The sequence below is a fragment of the Lottia gigantea genome (assembly GCF_000327385.1).
Source record: "Lottia gigantea unplaced genomic scaffold LOTGIsca_1, whole genome shotgun sequence".
NCBI lineage: Eukaryota > Metazoa > Mollusca > Gastropoda > Lottiidae > Lottia > Lottia gigantea.
Genome location: NW_008706746.1, coordinates 5,053,630 through 5,069,034, shown reverse-complemented (window position 1 = coordinate 5,069,034; position 15,405 = coordinate 5,053,630). Strand labels below are relative to the sequence as shown.

The window sequence follows — 15,405 nt, the reverse complement described above, 5'->3', positions numbered from 1 at the left end:
GGGCGACGCCATATTTTTTAAAAACATACGTTCGGGCGAGGGAATCTTCCTTTCAAAGTATAAAGGCAACGGGGTGATTTTTGGTACGAAAATGTAATAAATAAAAATGGGCAAGAAATTTAATCATTCGGAAATATTTCCTAATAACCCAATGCTCATGTGTATATGCGGTAGTTCAGGTTCTGGGAAAACTCATCTCACTTTTAACATGTTGACAACACCAAACCTTTTAGATTTCGATTATCTGTATATCTACACAACAACACCAGAGCAATCGTATTATCAATTCCTCAAAGCTTTGGAATATTTACCAAAGAAAGACGTTCAAGACATATTTCAATATTACGAAGAAAACGAAGAAGAGGTGGAAATAAAAGATATCATAGAAAACTTCATTAAATCAAAGAATCCATCTTTCAATCCAACGGATATAAAAGTTTTTCTTACGAAAAATGTTAATGATCTAGACTTGTCTAATATTGATAGCAATCGAAAGAACTTAATATTGTTTGACGACTTTTGTTTTTAGCGCAAAGAAATCAAACTGTTCAACAAGAATTCTTCACCAAAGGAAGACATCACAACTGTCACTGCATATACCAATCCCAATCTTTTACGGGATGGATTCTATGTTCATTAGAAAAAATGCAAATTGTTTTTTATTATTTTTATTAAACGATAAAGATTTATCTCAAATCATTCAGTCTATAAATCACGGAATGGACAGAGATACATTTAAAAAGGTTTGTAAAGCTCCATGGAGAAACCCAGATGATCATGGATATGTATTTGTAAATACTAGAAAACCTGCGGGAGAAAGAGTTATGATCGATATATGTTAATTTTATGTTTTTAAAAATGACGGATTGGAATAATTTTTTAAAAAGAAATAGAGATTATATCAAAGCTAAGAATAAAATAAAGACCCAAGTTGAAAATAACAGATTACAACAACTCGGATTAACGGAAAATCTACAGACTCTATTTCAACCCATATTAAAAAGTCAAGAAGATATTAAAAAGAAATTAGCTTTAGAACCCACGCCTCATATAGAACCCAAACCGATTGAATATAATGCTATTATAATTAGGACATTAGATGATATAAAACGTCTTTTTTCAAACCCTGACCCAGATTTACCAAAGAGCATTTCACCAATCGTTGATGATGAGGGTTTGTTGTTCAATGGTTTTAGAATAAGATTTAGTGGAAATTCACCACAATTCAACATCGACACAAAAGACTTTATATTTACATTAACGAGAGGGTTAATAGATTTAATGAATGGCAAGGATTTTGAAATTGCCGTTTACAAGGATTTAGTTGCATACTCAAAATTTTCTACATGTGATCAGAAAGTCAGGACCCGAAACAAGTTGATTTTTATATAACAAAAGTTATTGAGGAAGAGGAGGTAGATGATTATGCAGAAGATTATCCACCAATCATACAAGAAATAGACGAATTCGATGATATGGTGGCATCTGGACAAGGCATAACGTTTTTATCCGACGACAATAAAGAATTGCTTAATAGATTAGAAATAATATTAGCGGCCATGAAAGAAGGTCATCGATCGGACAGACAATACAACGAAGTCAATGCCATATCAAAACGGCTTTTGGAGAAAAAAATCATCACTAAAAAAGACTATATAAACGTCATTAAAAATGTCCAATAAAGAACAATTGTTCGTTATCACCTCGAATAAACCAGACATCAAATTGTCTCTAGACTACGAGTATGAACTCGATCGCAATAAACAGTACGAACTGGGATTAAAGTATTTCTCCGTTTTACAATTCCATTAGAAACAACGACGAAAAAAACAATCAACTAAAAATATCGACGGATAACGGAGTTACGTTCGAAACCATAAGCTTACTACCGGGGAGCTACGAATACCTAGCCATCAAAGAATACCTATCCGAATACGCAGGAAGCGTGAACGGCAAAAACAATATCGAATTCGAAGGTAATCTGAATCTGAACAAAATAAAACTGATCTTGAGAAATAACAGTCAAGTCGATTTCAACGTAGAAAATTCGTAGAATATTCGTAGAATATACGCGCAATCGACATTGGCGCCGCACAAGGCCAACATCGAGAACGATATCGACGTGATCAACATTCACTGTAATTTGATCAACGGTGGAGTTTTCAACAAGCACAAACGTCAAATCATATACAGCATACCGACTTTTAAGGTGCCGATAGGATACAGAATTATAGAGAAACTGTTTCAAACAACCTATTTACCAGTCAATTCTTTCATGATCAAAGATATAAATCTGGAAATCAAAGACGGTAAAAACAGGTTCATAGACTTTGGCAACGAAGAAATTGTCATTCAACTTCATTTAAAACAATCTTCATTCTCTTCTTGATTAGAAAGATAATCGAAATCATCAAATTCATAGTTTTCGTCAAAACTATACTCATCTTTGTCGTTGTAAGGATACATAATTCCTTCACTGTTTGATGGTTTTCTTTTAACAATATTCAAATAACTTCTAAAAACTTTAGTTTGTTTATCATTTGGAATAACTACTCCATTGGTGAAACTTTTTTCCCATGGTTTATTAAATTCATTCGACACATCATGTCCGCTTGCTAACTGAACGTAATCTTCTACACTTATCTTATCATTAGAATAACCTTTAAACGTTTTCTTTTCTTTTAAAACACCATCAGAAGTCAAAACGATGTTGTATTTGACTTTTGGTGCTAAATATAAACCAAATATAATTCCACCGTCACCGTAATCGTTTTTACCTTTGCAATAGTCTTTTTCGGAGACCAAACCAGCTCTGTTTAGTTTTTTCCAATTTTTGGATGAAATGTACAAACTATCGGTGTCGGTATAGTATATTTCGGGTTTATAAAATCCATTTATGACGTGAATGAAATTGTTCATTATTTTTTTACTGTGAGATAAAACGAATGATCCCAAATGACTAGGTGTTAGTCGTGTAGATTTACTGTCTTCGTTAGTAATCTCTTTTTCTTCAATTTCTGTTTCAACAATATATTGAGTATCATTTATTTTCTCATAAGTTTTAACGCGTGAATCAAAGTTGGCCTGTAAAGTTGCTTCATTCCATAAATGTCTAGTTGTGAATATGTCTTTCTGAATTGATTTACCATACAAGGAATTACCTAATAATTTCATGCAATTACTACCCACGATATTACCTTCTCGTTTATATTTATTTCTTAAATCTCTCAAAATTAAAATATAATCTCTATAGGGTGGAGTTTTAAAATTTTCTTCGTAAACTATACCATCTAATATCCTAATAATTGGTCCACCGGCTTTCACTATTTCTTGAATATCGACCGATGTTAAAACGTCGTGACAGAAACCATTTCTGAACCTGATTTTGTTACCAGTTTCCTTTTTACCTTCTTTATTCGTGAAAGTGATTTTATCTTTAGCTGGTATCGGTTGGAAGAACATGTTTTTTGGATAGTCAAACCACACTGTTAAAATAGCTGTTCTAGGTCTGAATTTTTGTTTATTGAAGAGTTTTACAAATTCTTTTTCTTCTTCTGGTAGAAACGGTCTTCCACTTTCCGCTCTCGGATATTCACTGTCTAAATCCGACATGGCGGAAGCGTATAAACCGTTAGCATCAAATGCCATTAGTTTAGTACATTCTATTTTTTTAAGTCTCGAATGAACCTCCGTTTTGTCTTTTGTGCTTGCGCTGTATTCTTTGAATAAATCAATTATGTTATTACTTTCAAGTTCTGTGTCACTTCGTGTTTCACTTTGTGAAATATATTCCTTTAATACGTTACAAATTTCATCCATTTTGTTCGTTTCAAATGATTTTCTATTTGCCGAAACTCTTCCTCCTTTAATAGATCGTCTGATAAAATTTCTTATAAAAGGATTAGTGTGCGAATAAACTTTTTCTATATTTTCTTTTTCGGTATGTTTTGCAACCATTCTAGTAGTTTCATACCATTCTTCTTCCACCATTTCTTTATCGTAATGATATAAATAATACCAACCCTTTAAAGATAAAGATGGAGCCGTTAGATTATTGGACATATTTTGGTTTACAACTTCTTTCGTGACTTGGTTGTATTTTATCAAACAAGCTCCCAAACAGAGAGTGTCTCTCTTGGCGTAAGTTTCCCATTCGTGTCTCAATTCCTCCCAGTTGTCTTGCGTGTATTTAGCGATATCTACGTCGGCAATCTTTCTCAAATTCGCGGGGAGATTGGAAGAATTTCCCCATGCAGCCAAACTAGAGGATTCGTGTTGATAGGAACACGTGAAATTTATATGTTGTAAATAATTACCCTTTATTTCTTTCTGTCTTTTCCATTTTTTCTGTAAATCTTCATCTGTGTATGGATTAGATAAAGGAAAAGATAGAATTCCTCTCGGTGTTTTTAAAGGGCAATGCGTTAGTTTTTTTGCATTTTTAAGCACGATCCAGTTGTCGAATCCACTGCCGTTATGAGAAATTAATATTAATCTCTTTCTATCATATTGACCTAAATATTTCAACATTTGATCGATGCAATCTGTACCTACAAATATTTCTACTACATTCATTAGTTTATCATAAAATTCTTCTGGAATGGGATCTGTAGGCTTTAAATCTGGAAATAGATTATTTATTCTGTTTAACATTTTCCTTAGTTTTTCCAAATTAATTAAAGTGCAACAATATGGAATTGCTCTTCGCGTGTCTTTTTCTGAATACGTTTCGCAATCCCAAGCGAATAACGCATCATCGCTCATACTCGAAAGCACGTTTAGTTTGAGGGGTGAAACCTGTGTTACTGCGTTGTCGTCTCTACACGTTTTCCACACCTGTTCGTAATTGTCTTCTATTTCTTGAATTCCCAAAATTTTTTGGCTTCTTCTAATCAAACAGAAATGCGAGTTGTGTAAGTACAAAATCCAATCTAATTCATCGTGAACGTCTCTGGGGTGAAAATGTCTGTTTTTGGGATTATAAATTTGAAACGAAGTGTTGAATTTCTTGTTGAATTCATTCATTCTAGCACAAGTCATCACTCCTTTTCTATTTGCTTTTGAAAACCCGTTGATGTATTCTTGAAATTTACACGTTGAATCTTTGTTCAAAACACGATTGACGCATTTGATAAAACAGTGACCATCTGTAGGTATGTAACAATTTTCGCCTTCGTATTCATTGATCTTTTTTAGTAGATCAGTTCCTCCTCTGCCAACACTAGATCTTTTTATTTCTTGGAAATTGTCTTTCATTAAAATTATTTTTCCTGTAAAATACCAATCGGAAGCATCGGATTTTTTGTCCATATTTGAAAAGATATTGTGAAAAGTTTTGGCATTGAAACCGAGGAGTGACATGTATTGTCTGTGATTCCCTTCCTCGACTATCTCTCCATCTATATTAATTTGTGCTTTGAATGTTTTAAATTTATCAGAGATAGCCTTGATAACATCGGAAAATAGGGCGTTTTCTATCAATGTTTCATCAAGTTCGATTTAAATCATATTTTTTTAAGTATATATTTTTGATTATTTCTTTATTTTGACCGCTGATATTTCTGTATGGAATTTGTCCAAAATTTCATTGAATTCTTGTAATTCTTCAACTGTTATGTTCTTGTCTTCTCTCGATCTTTCGAAAAAGATGTACAATTGATTAAGATACATATTCAAGATTTCCGTTTTCTTTTTATAATGAGCTTTCTTTTTACTCGTGAAACCTAAAGTGATGAGACCGCAAGAAGTCGTTTGAACGGCTGTTAATGCAGCCAATACGGTTGGGACGATGACCGGAAGCATTAATCCACCAGTCACGGCCGTTGCCACTGTTACTCCTATCGTTAGAACTGTGCTCGCTGTTTTGAAAAAAGAATCGATTCTACTCCATGTTTTCCTGCATGAATTGTACTGTCTTAACTTTATTTTCAACTCTTCTTGTTTGTCTATCATGTATTGTTGTCTGCTTTCGAGTTCCATTTTTTAAGTCGTTAAATTAAGTGAATTTCCGATAAATAGAACCACGGAATATCCCATAGAGCGTGGTCGTTTGGCCTAGTATTCTTAAATATTCGGGTATTAAAAGTAAAAACATTTACGCGTACTAACGACATTTCTTTTTTCGTATGGTCCTCTTTAAGATGATAGGAATATTTTCTTTTTTCTTTTTCGATGTTTATCTTGGCTCTAAAAATATAACCACCAGCATGAAGGATGGAGTCGGAACCTTCGGCAAACGTTAAATGTACTATAAACTCTCGTTCTTGTTGACTTTTATGAACATCGATAGAGGTGTATTTTTCACCTAAAGCGAAATATAGTTTTACGTATTCAAAGTCTGTTGTTCGTAAAAACTCGTGACTGCTCGATTCTATTTTTCCGTGTTTGTGTAAGCGTGGTGGAATTTTGTCAATGTTGGTTGATGGTGGATTTTCCGTCTCCAATATCATATCCAAATCTTTGATTCCAATGATATCCTTATCATTTTCTACTTCCATTTTAAAGGTTTCTACATATTTACCATTTTTCGTTTCAATTTCCTGATCCCTTTTATCAATCAAACGTACATTTTCTTCCAAATTACCATCATTGATTAATGAAATATGTTTGACGGCCTTACCGGTTTGTTTGAAGACTACTTTATTGACTTTAACCTTCATGGGAAACTCTATTTGAATCAGACAATTACCTCGAAAAGAAAACTCTTGCGTTTCGCCGATATCGAATACGTTTTTAGGTTCTCCGTATGCGAGTGAACCCACTTTTATTTCTGCTTTGAATCCGTATTTGTTTGATTTATAAATTTGGTCTTTTCTATCGAAGACAGTGTCACTTTCGAATGGTAGATTGAAATAATACGATTTGTCCGTGACAATAGCTTCTAATTTGCTCAACTTTCTCTCTTGTCTCAAAAAATCGTCATGAATTCTAGATACCAAAAGATTGACCTGTTCTTTAATATAATTTTTCATATCATCTCGAAATTTATTTTGAAGAAAGTTTTTAATCACACCCACTTCTTTTTCTAATTCGTCATTGATTTTAGTATCCAAAGCAGTCAATTGTTGTTTCAACGTATCTTTGTCAATGGGAAGTGTGTTAATTATATCTTGAACATCTGATTTTTGCTTCGCGATCTTTTCGTTCAAATTGGATATCGAATTTTTCGGTTTTGTCCGCGGTCTTGTCTAGTTCTGCTAGCAATTTGCCAAGTTTTCTTTCCAAAGCGGTTAGTTTTCGTTTCAATCTATCCTCGTTTACATTTGGGTTGTCTATTAAACGTTGGACGTCTATTTTTACCTTCGTAATCTGATCGTCTAATTTAGATATCAACTCACTTGTTTTATCCACTTGAATAAGACGTTTCAAACTCGTTAACTCTTGTTGTAGTTTGGGTTCGTCCACAAGATTTTTAATATTTCGTCTGATGAATCTTTTCACGTCATTTATTCTATTTTCAACATGGTCCTTATCTATTTGAATTGCGTTTATTTGATCCAGTAAATTTTTCTTGTTCACGGCATCGTTATCGTTTCCTGGAAACTTTAAATTAGTTATTTTGAAATTGTTCATATCGATATCCCCTTGTAAGGTGTCTCCGATTTGATCCACGAAAAAAGGTTTCGCTTTGTTTATAAACGCCGTAGAACTCATGGGATTTTTAGATTCTAGAGGTAAAGACCCTAATCCAAACTTGTTTGCCATTTTTATTGAGTTAAATTTATTATAATAAAAATACGAACTCGATCTCCAACTTTGAATTTGGGTTTAATATTCAAATTGCTAATCTCGTTTTCAAAGTTGTTTCGAGTGTTGACGGACTTTATGATATTCGGGTTATTAGAGGCTTAGGATGGCGTCACACCTATAGACGAATGTATTTTGTTATTGTATTCGTCGACAACAACTGGTAATATTCTAAGCCATTTTTGAGATTTCAATTCCGTGAATTTCTTGAATAATTTGCTTTTAAGAGTCCTGTTGAATCTTTCTATCACTACGGCTTTACCTTCGTTATGCTGTACATTTCAAACCCCAGAGATTTCACATTTCTGTTGTAGAATTCGCTTCCTTTATCAACCCACAACTTTAGGGGTCGTCTGTCGGATTGTTTCATTATGGTTTCGAATGCTTGTTTGACAATCAGACCCGATTTGTTTTTCAAGGGAAAGACCCAAGCGTATCTCGTGTATATGTCGATCACCGTCAAACAATACTTGTATCCTCTCTCGACTGGCATGTTGATTATATCGGCTGACCAAATTTCATCTTTATCAAAAACTTTGACTTTGAGGTAATGTTTGTTTTTTCGAAATTCTTTGTGAATCTCGTCTGCTATGCCCATACCCAATTTCAATTTTGCCTTCAAGAGTTTTATGATAAGAGCCCTTTGTAATTTCTCTTTGAAAGTGGGATTGGGAATATTTTCGAGTTCGTCTATCATTTGTTTGTCTGCTTGGTGTCTGAATGTTACGTCTTTGTTTCTGTACAGAATGTCGTGTTTGAGCGCTGCTGCGTCAACTCTATTAACGGGTTCTTCCCCTGGTTTGGGATTATCATTTTCGTCTAAACGCAGATCTATCCTAGTGCCTGGACCTGTATAATTGTGCCCTGGGAGATGTTTTTCTCCGGGATATTTTGCCCATGGGAATCCAGGAAGAGAACCCAATGACTTTTGAATGTCTCCCGCACCGAAATACGTTTTAGGAGGATGGACATTTATTAAAGACATATTTGTTCAACATATATTTTTAATACGAAAGATTTAATACAAGGAGGAAATTTGTTGTTTGAAACAAAATTGGCCACTTTGGGGATGAGAGATGTTAGCGCAGAGAAGAAACCGTCTCCTTCGAATTTTTTTTGTTCGTGTTTTAAAATTAAAGACATTTTTATTGCGGTTATTTTATACTGTATTATTTTTTAGTGATTCTTGTCTGTGGTTTTGGGGTAATTTATAATACAGTTTGGAGGAGTCTGTTATAATACAGTTTGGGGAGTCTGTTATAATACATTTTAACAGTTGTGTCTTTTCGGATATGATGCATTGAAAAAGCTGCGCATGCGCAGAAGTCAAATGCGTCATATCCGAAAAGACATATACTACTGATGATAGCGAAATCAAAACCTATATTCATCAACAAATACAGAACATTGATGATATTGTTATTCAACAACAGATAACCACTATTAATAACCTAGTTTTGAAACAGAACAAAAATATAGTCGCATTAAAAAAAAAGTTTCTCAAGAAAGAATCATATTATTTCAATCTTCCATTTAGAAGTTTGAGACGTAACGATGCTTCTATTACTGATAATATTGATAGATCAAAAGAGTTTCAATTTAAAAAATATGGATTTACAGCAAATATAAGAGTATATTCTGTTCCAAGTGATATTATTTACCCCAATAATATTTTTGATTCAGATGATGATAAACCTTATCAACCAGTATTTTTTGATTTCCGAGGAAAACTTATAATTGAAATAACTTTCCCTTTTCAGGTAAAAGTTGATTCATTATTCTTCACACAAGGCTTCTTAACACAAGGCTTATATATACCTAATAAAAAATTTAACGCTAAAAAAGTTTTTCAGTTTATCAATGGTACAAAAAATGTAGAAACTAAAGAATATGAAAGTAACGACGAAAACAACAAGGTTAATCACTTATATGAAATTAAAACGAGTGGAAAATATATAGATAGGTTTAGAATGTTAATCATACAAGATAAAGAAGAAGATAAATTTATATTGGGTGATTTTGATATGATATTGGAAACGGAAACAAACTCCACCATCAATGAACATTATTAGAAATCCAGAACCACAAACAAAAGATATAAGCAGTTATCAGTTTTTACGAGCAACAGACTTTGAATACGTAAAACTATATTTTGTTGATAATGATATATTTACCTCAATTGATATTCATAAAAGTCAACAAAATCAAAAAATTTTAATAAGAGATGATGCATATGTTAATATATCAATCTCTATTAGAAAACCAAAATTTTCAGTTCATCTGAATAAGATTAATGATTCGTTAGTAACTGTAAAAGTTGTTATTAATAAACACCTAGCAGCTTTATCAGAAGTTCACTTAATTTAATTACCTAAAAAATGGAACTCGAAAGTAGACAAAAATATATGATAGAAAAACAAAACGAACTAAAAGAAAAACTAAAACAATTCAACAAATGCAGAAAAACATGGAGTAGAATCGATTCTGCTTTCAAAACATTAAGTACAGTTTTAACAGTAGGAATAACGGTGGCAACAGCCGTAACCGGTGGATTAATGCTTCCAATAATTGTCCCAACTGTATTGCCGTTCAAACTTCATCTTGTGGTTTGATAACTTTAGGTTTTACATCAAAACAGAAAGCTCATTATAAAAGGAAAACAGAAATTTTGAATACATATCTTAATAAATTGTTTATATTTTTCGAAAGATCGAGAGAAGACAAGAACATAACAGTTGAAGAATTAGAAAAATTCAATGAAATTTTAGATAAATTTGATGTAGAAATATCATCAATAAAAGTTAAAAATTCCTAGTTAAAAATAGTTGCTTTAAAAATATGAATAAAATTGAAATTTTAGACGATAAAAAATTCATATCAATTAAAATTTTAGACGATGTTATTGACAAGATTATCTCTGATTAATTTAAAAAATATGAATAAAATTTAAAAATTCATATCAAATGAACTTTTTTCCAATGTTATTAAGATTATCTCTGATAAATTTATAACATTTAAAGGTCAAATTGAAATAAATGGAGAGATAACTCAAGATGGAGGATATAAACAAGGCATGCAATTTGTAGGTTTTAATGCCAAAACTTTTCGCAATTTCTTCGCAACAGTGGATATAAAATCGGATGCTTCTGATTGGTATTTCACAGGAAAAATGATTTTCCGTAAAAACAATTTCAAAGAAATAAAAAGATCAAAAAAGGGTAGTGGTGTTACCCTACTCAAAAAGATAAATGAATATATCGGTATAAATTGTTAAATATCGAGCGATGGATATTGCTTTGTAAAGTGCGTTAATCGTGATTTCATCAACAGCCTTTCAAAATCAAACAGAAAAGGAGTTATGACATCTGCTAGAATCTGCGAATTCAATAAGAAATTTAATACTTATTTTCAAATTTATATGCCCAAACATAGACATTTTCAACCAAAGAAAGTATCCGAAGAATTAGATTGGGTTTTTTATTTACACAAAGAACATTTCTGTTTGATAAGAAGAAATAACAAAACCTTAGGCATTAAAGAAATAGAAGATAATTACGATGAAAATGTATGGAGAACTTGTAAAGATGATAATGCGGTAACGCAAGTTTCACCTCTAAAACTAAACGTTTTTCCAACCATTCCCGATGATTGTTTATACGCGTGGGATTGCGAAACCTATAACGAAAATAAAGCCATACCTTATTCTTGCAGAAAAACTAAGAAAAATGTTAAACAGAATAAATAATCTCATTCCAGATTTAAAGCCGACAGATCCCATTCCAGAAGAATTTTACAACAAACTCATGACTAATATAGTAGAAATATCTGTAGGTACAGATTGCATCGATCAAATGTTACAACGTTTAGGAAAAATAGATCAAAAAAGAATAACATTAATTACATAAACTGAATCATGATCAAAAACGTAAAAAAACTAACACAATGCCCTTTAAAAACGCCCAGAGGAATTCTGTCTCTACCTTTAACTAATTCATTCACTGATGAAGATTTACAGAAAAATGGAAAAGACAGAAAGAAATAAAGGGTAACTCTAATTATTTGCAAAATATTAATTTCATATGTTCCTATCAACACGAATCATCTAGTTTGGCAGCATGAGGAAACTCATCTAATCTACCAATGAATTTGAGAAAGATCGAGGATGTTAATATTGCAAAATACACTAAAGATAATTGGGAATCTTTATGACACGAATGGGAACCTTACGCTAAAAGAGATACGTTATGTCTCGGAGCTTGTTTGATAAAATACAATCAAGCAATGAAAGGAGTTGTATTTCAGAATATTTCCAATAATCTAACAGCCCCTTCTTTATCTTTAAAGGGTTGGTATTATTTATATCATTACGATAAAGAAATGATTGAAGAAGAATGGTATGAAACTACTAGATTTTTTATCAGACAAAGTATTAAAGGAGGAAGAGTTTCGGCAAATCGAAAATCATTTGAAACGAATAAAATGGATGAAATTTGCGCCATTTTAAAGGAGTATTTAGAAAGTGACTTGATTTATTCAAAGAATATAGCGCTTGCACGAAAGATAAAACGGAGGTTCATTCGAGACTTAAAAAAATAAAATGTACTAAACTAATGGCCTTTTATGCTAACGGTTTGTACGCTTCCACCATGTCGGATTTAGATAGCGAATATCCGAGAGCGGAAAGTGGTAGACCATTTCTACCGGAAGAAAATAAAGAATTTGTCAAGCTCTTTAATGAACAGAAATTCAGACCTAGAACTGCTATTTTAAAAGTCTGGATTGAATATCCCAAAAACATGTTCTTCCAACGTATACCAGCTAAAGATAAAATGACTTTCACGAATAAAGAAGGTAAAAAGGAAACTGGCACTAAAATCAGATTCAGAAATGGCTTCTGTCACGACGTTTTAACATCAGTCGATATTCAAGAAATAGTGAAAGCCGGTGGACGAATTATTAAAATATTAGATGGTATAGTTTACGAAGAAAATTTTAAAACTCCACCCTATAGAGATTATATTTTAATTTTGAGAGATCTAAGAAATAAATATAAACGAGAAGGTAATATTGTAGGTAGTAATTGCATGAAATTATTAGGCAATTCGTTGTATGGTAAATCTATTCAGAAGGATATAACTACATCGAGACATCTATGGAGTGAAGCGACTTTAAAAGCCAACTATGATTCACACGTCAAAAGCTATGAAAAAGTAAATGATAGTCACTATATAGTTGAGATAAATGAAGAAGAAAAAGAATTTCTTCCTCCTAAATCTACACGACTAACACCTAGTCATTTGGGATCATTCGTTTTATCTCACCTTAAAAAAATAATGAATAATTTTATTCGCGTGATAGATGGATTTTATAAGCCTGGAATATACTATATGGATACCGATAGTTTATACATTTCGTCTAGCAATTGGGATAAATTAAATGAAGCTGGGTTGGTGTCCGAAAATGATTATTGTAAAGGAAAGAATTATTACGGTGATGGTGGAATTATATTTGGTCATATTTAGCGCCAAAAGTTAAATATAATACCAACTTCCGATGGTGTTTTAAAAGAAAACGTTTAAGGGTTACTCTAAAGATAAGATATCCGTAGAAGATTATATTCGATTAGCTAGTGGACTCGATTTAACGAATGAATTTAAGAAACCTTGGGTAAAAAGTTTCACCAATGGAGTAGTTTTTTGAAGTTATCTTAATCTCGTTAAGAGAAAGCACCAAACAGTGAAGGAATCATGTATCCTTACAACGACGGAAAAGAATTGAACATAGATGAAAACTACGAATTTGATGATCACGATTATCTAACTATTCAAGAAGAGAATGAAGTTGAATAACAGTTTCCTCGTTACCAAAATCTATAAACCTATTTTTACCATCTTTGATTTCCAGATTTATATCTTTAATCATAAAGGAATTAAGTGGTAAATACTTCGTTTGAAATGGTTTCTCTATAATTCTATATCCTATCGGTACAGTGAATGTTGGAAGACTGTAAATAATCTGACGTTTGTATTTATTGAAAAATCCACCGTTTATCAAATTGCAATGTATATTTATGACATCGATATCATTCTCGATATTAGCTTTATGCGGCGCTAAAGTGGATTGGGTGTATACTCGTTTATCAAATCCTAGTAACGTATTCAATGAATTTTCTACGTTGAAATCAACTTGACTATTATTTCTTAATATCAGTTTTATTTTGTTCAGATTCAAATTACCTTCGAATTCAATATTGTTTTTACCATTGACACTTCCTCCATATTCAGATAGGTATTCGTTAATGGCTATGTATTCGTAGCTTCCTGGTAGTAAACGTATGGTTTTGATGGTATGGTATGCTACTAAATCCTTATAATCGGCAATATAAATATCCCCACCATTCATTAAATCTATTAATCCTTCTGTTGTTGTAAATATAAAGTCTTTTGTATCGATTTTGAATGAAGGGGAATTTGCCCTAAATTTTATTCTAAGTCCATTAAACAATAACCCATCATTATCAACAATTGGTGAAATGGTCTTTGGTGAATCTGGTCAGGGTTTGAAAAATAATGATTTATATCATTTAATGACCTAATTATAATACCATCAATGGGTTATTCTATTTGATGAGGTTCTATAGGAGGTGTGGGTTCTATAGGAGGGATAAGTCTCTTTTTAATATCCTCTTGAGATTTTAATATGGGCTGAAATAGAGTTTGTAGATTTTCCGTTAATCCGAGTTGTTGTAATCTGTTATTTTCAACTTGGGTCTTTATTTTATTCTTAGCTTTGATATATTCTCTATTTCTTTTTAAAATATTATTCCAATTATCCACTTTTAAAAAAATAAAATTTAACAAATATCTGTCATAACTCTTTCACCTGCAAGTTTTCTAGTATTAACGAATATATATCCATGATCATCTGGGTTTTTCCATTGAGCTTTACAAACCTTTTTAAATGCATCTCTGTCCATTCCGTGATTTATCGACTGAATGATTTGAGATAAATCTTTATCGTTTAATTCAAATAATAAAAAACAATTTGCATTTTTTCTAATAAACATAGAATCCATCCCGTAAAAAGATTGGGATTGGTATATGCAGTGACAGTTGTGATGTCTTCCCTTCGTGAAGAATTCTTGTTGAACAGCTTGATTTCTTTGCGCTACGCAGTCGTCAAACAATATTAAGTTCTTTCGTTTGCTATCAATATTAGACAAATCTAGGTCATTAACATTTTTCGTAAGAATAACTTTTTATCCGTTGGTTTCTTTCCTTCGATATCTAAGATATCTTTTATTTCCACTTCTTCTTCTTCTTTTTCTTCGTAATATTGAAATAGGTCTTGAACATCTTTCTTTGGTAAATATTCTAAAGCTTTGAGAAATTGATAATACGATTGCTCTGGTGTTGTTGTGTAGATATACAAAGAATCGAAATCTAAAAGGTTTGGTGTTGTCAACATGTTAAAAGTGAGATGAATTTTCCCAGAACCGGAACTACCGCATAAACACATGAGCATGGGGTTATTAGGAAATATTTCTGAATGATTAAATTTTTTATCCATTTTTTATTATTCTAATTTGTTCCAAAAATAAATCCTTCTCCTTTATACTTTGAAAGAAATATTCCTTCTCCAGCGTGTATATTTTTTTAA

The 15,405-nt window shown here is 32.1% G+C and overlaps 5 protein-coding genes across 5 annotated transcripts; 2 read left to right on the top strand and 3 right to left on the bottom strand.

The window, feature by feature from the left end:
* Positions 1 to 858: 858 nt before the first annotated feature.
* On the top strand, positions 859 to 1,682 carry LOTGIDRAFT_152244 (hypothetical protein; the record flags this gene model as incomplete). The annotated part of the gene is made up of 2 exons (XM_009045691.1): positions 859 to 1,174; positions 1,357 to 1,682. The coding sequence occupies 2 exons, from the start codon at positions 859 to 861 to the stop codon at positions 1,680 to 1,682; spliced, it is 642 nt and encodes a 213-aa protein (XP_009043939.1).
* Positions 1,683 to 2,358: 676 nt separating this feature from the next.
* LOTGIDRAFT_152243 (hypothetical protein) lies at positions 2,359 to 5,310 on the bottom strand (the record flags this gene model as incomplete). Its single annotated transcript, XM_009045690.1, has 1 exon — positions 2,359 to 5,310. The coding sequence occupies one exon, from the start codon at positions 5,308 to 5,310 to the stop codon at positions 2,359 to 2,361; it is 2,952 nt and encodes a 983-aa protein (XP_009043938.1).
* Positions 5,311 to 5,990: 680 nt separating this feature from the next.
* LOTGIDRAFT_152242 (hypothetical protein) lies at positions 5,991 to 7,704 on the bottom strand (the record flags this gene model as incomplete). The annotated part of the gene is made up of 2 exons (XM_009045689.1): positions 5,991 to 7,136; positions 7,300 to 7,704. The coding sequence occupies 2 exons, from the start codon at positions 7,702 to 7,704 to the stop codon at positions 5,991 to 5,993; spliced, it is 1,551 nt and encodes a 516-aa protein (XP_009043937.1).
* Positions 7,705 to 12,392: 4,688 nt separating this feature from the next.
* Positions 12,393 to 13,268, top strand: LOTGIDRAFT_152241 (hypothetical protein; the record flags this gene model as incomplete). Its single annotated transcript, XM_009045688.1, has 1 exon — positions 12,393 to 13,268. One exon carries the CDS (start codon positions 12,393 to 12,395, stop codon positions 13,266 to 13,268), a length of 876 nt encoding a protein of 291 aa, XP_009043936.1.
* Positions 13,269 to 14,970: 1,702 nt separating this feature from the next.
* On the bottom strand, positions 14,971 to 15,315 carry LOTGIDRAFT_152240 (hypothetical protein; the record flags this gene model as incomplete). The annotated part of the gene is made up of 1 exon (XM_009045687.1): positions 14,971 to 15,315. The coding sequence occupies one exon, from the start codon at positions 15,313 to 15,315 to the stop codon at positions 14,971 to 14,973; it is 345 nt and encodes a 114-aa protein (XP_009043935.1).
* Between the last annotated feature and the right edge of the window lie 90 nt (positions 15,316 to 15,405).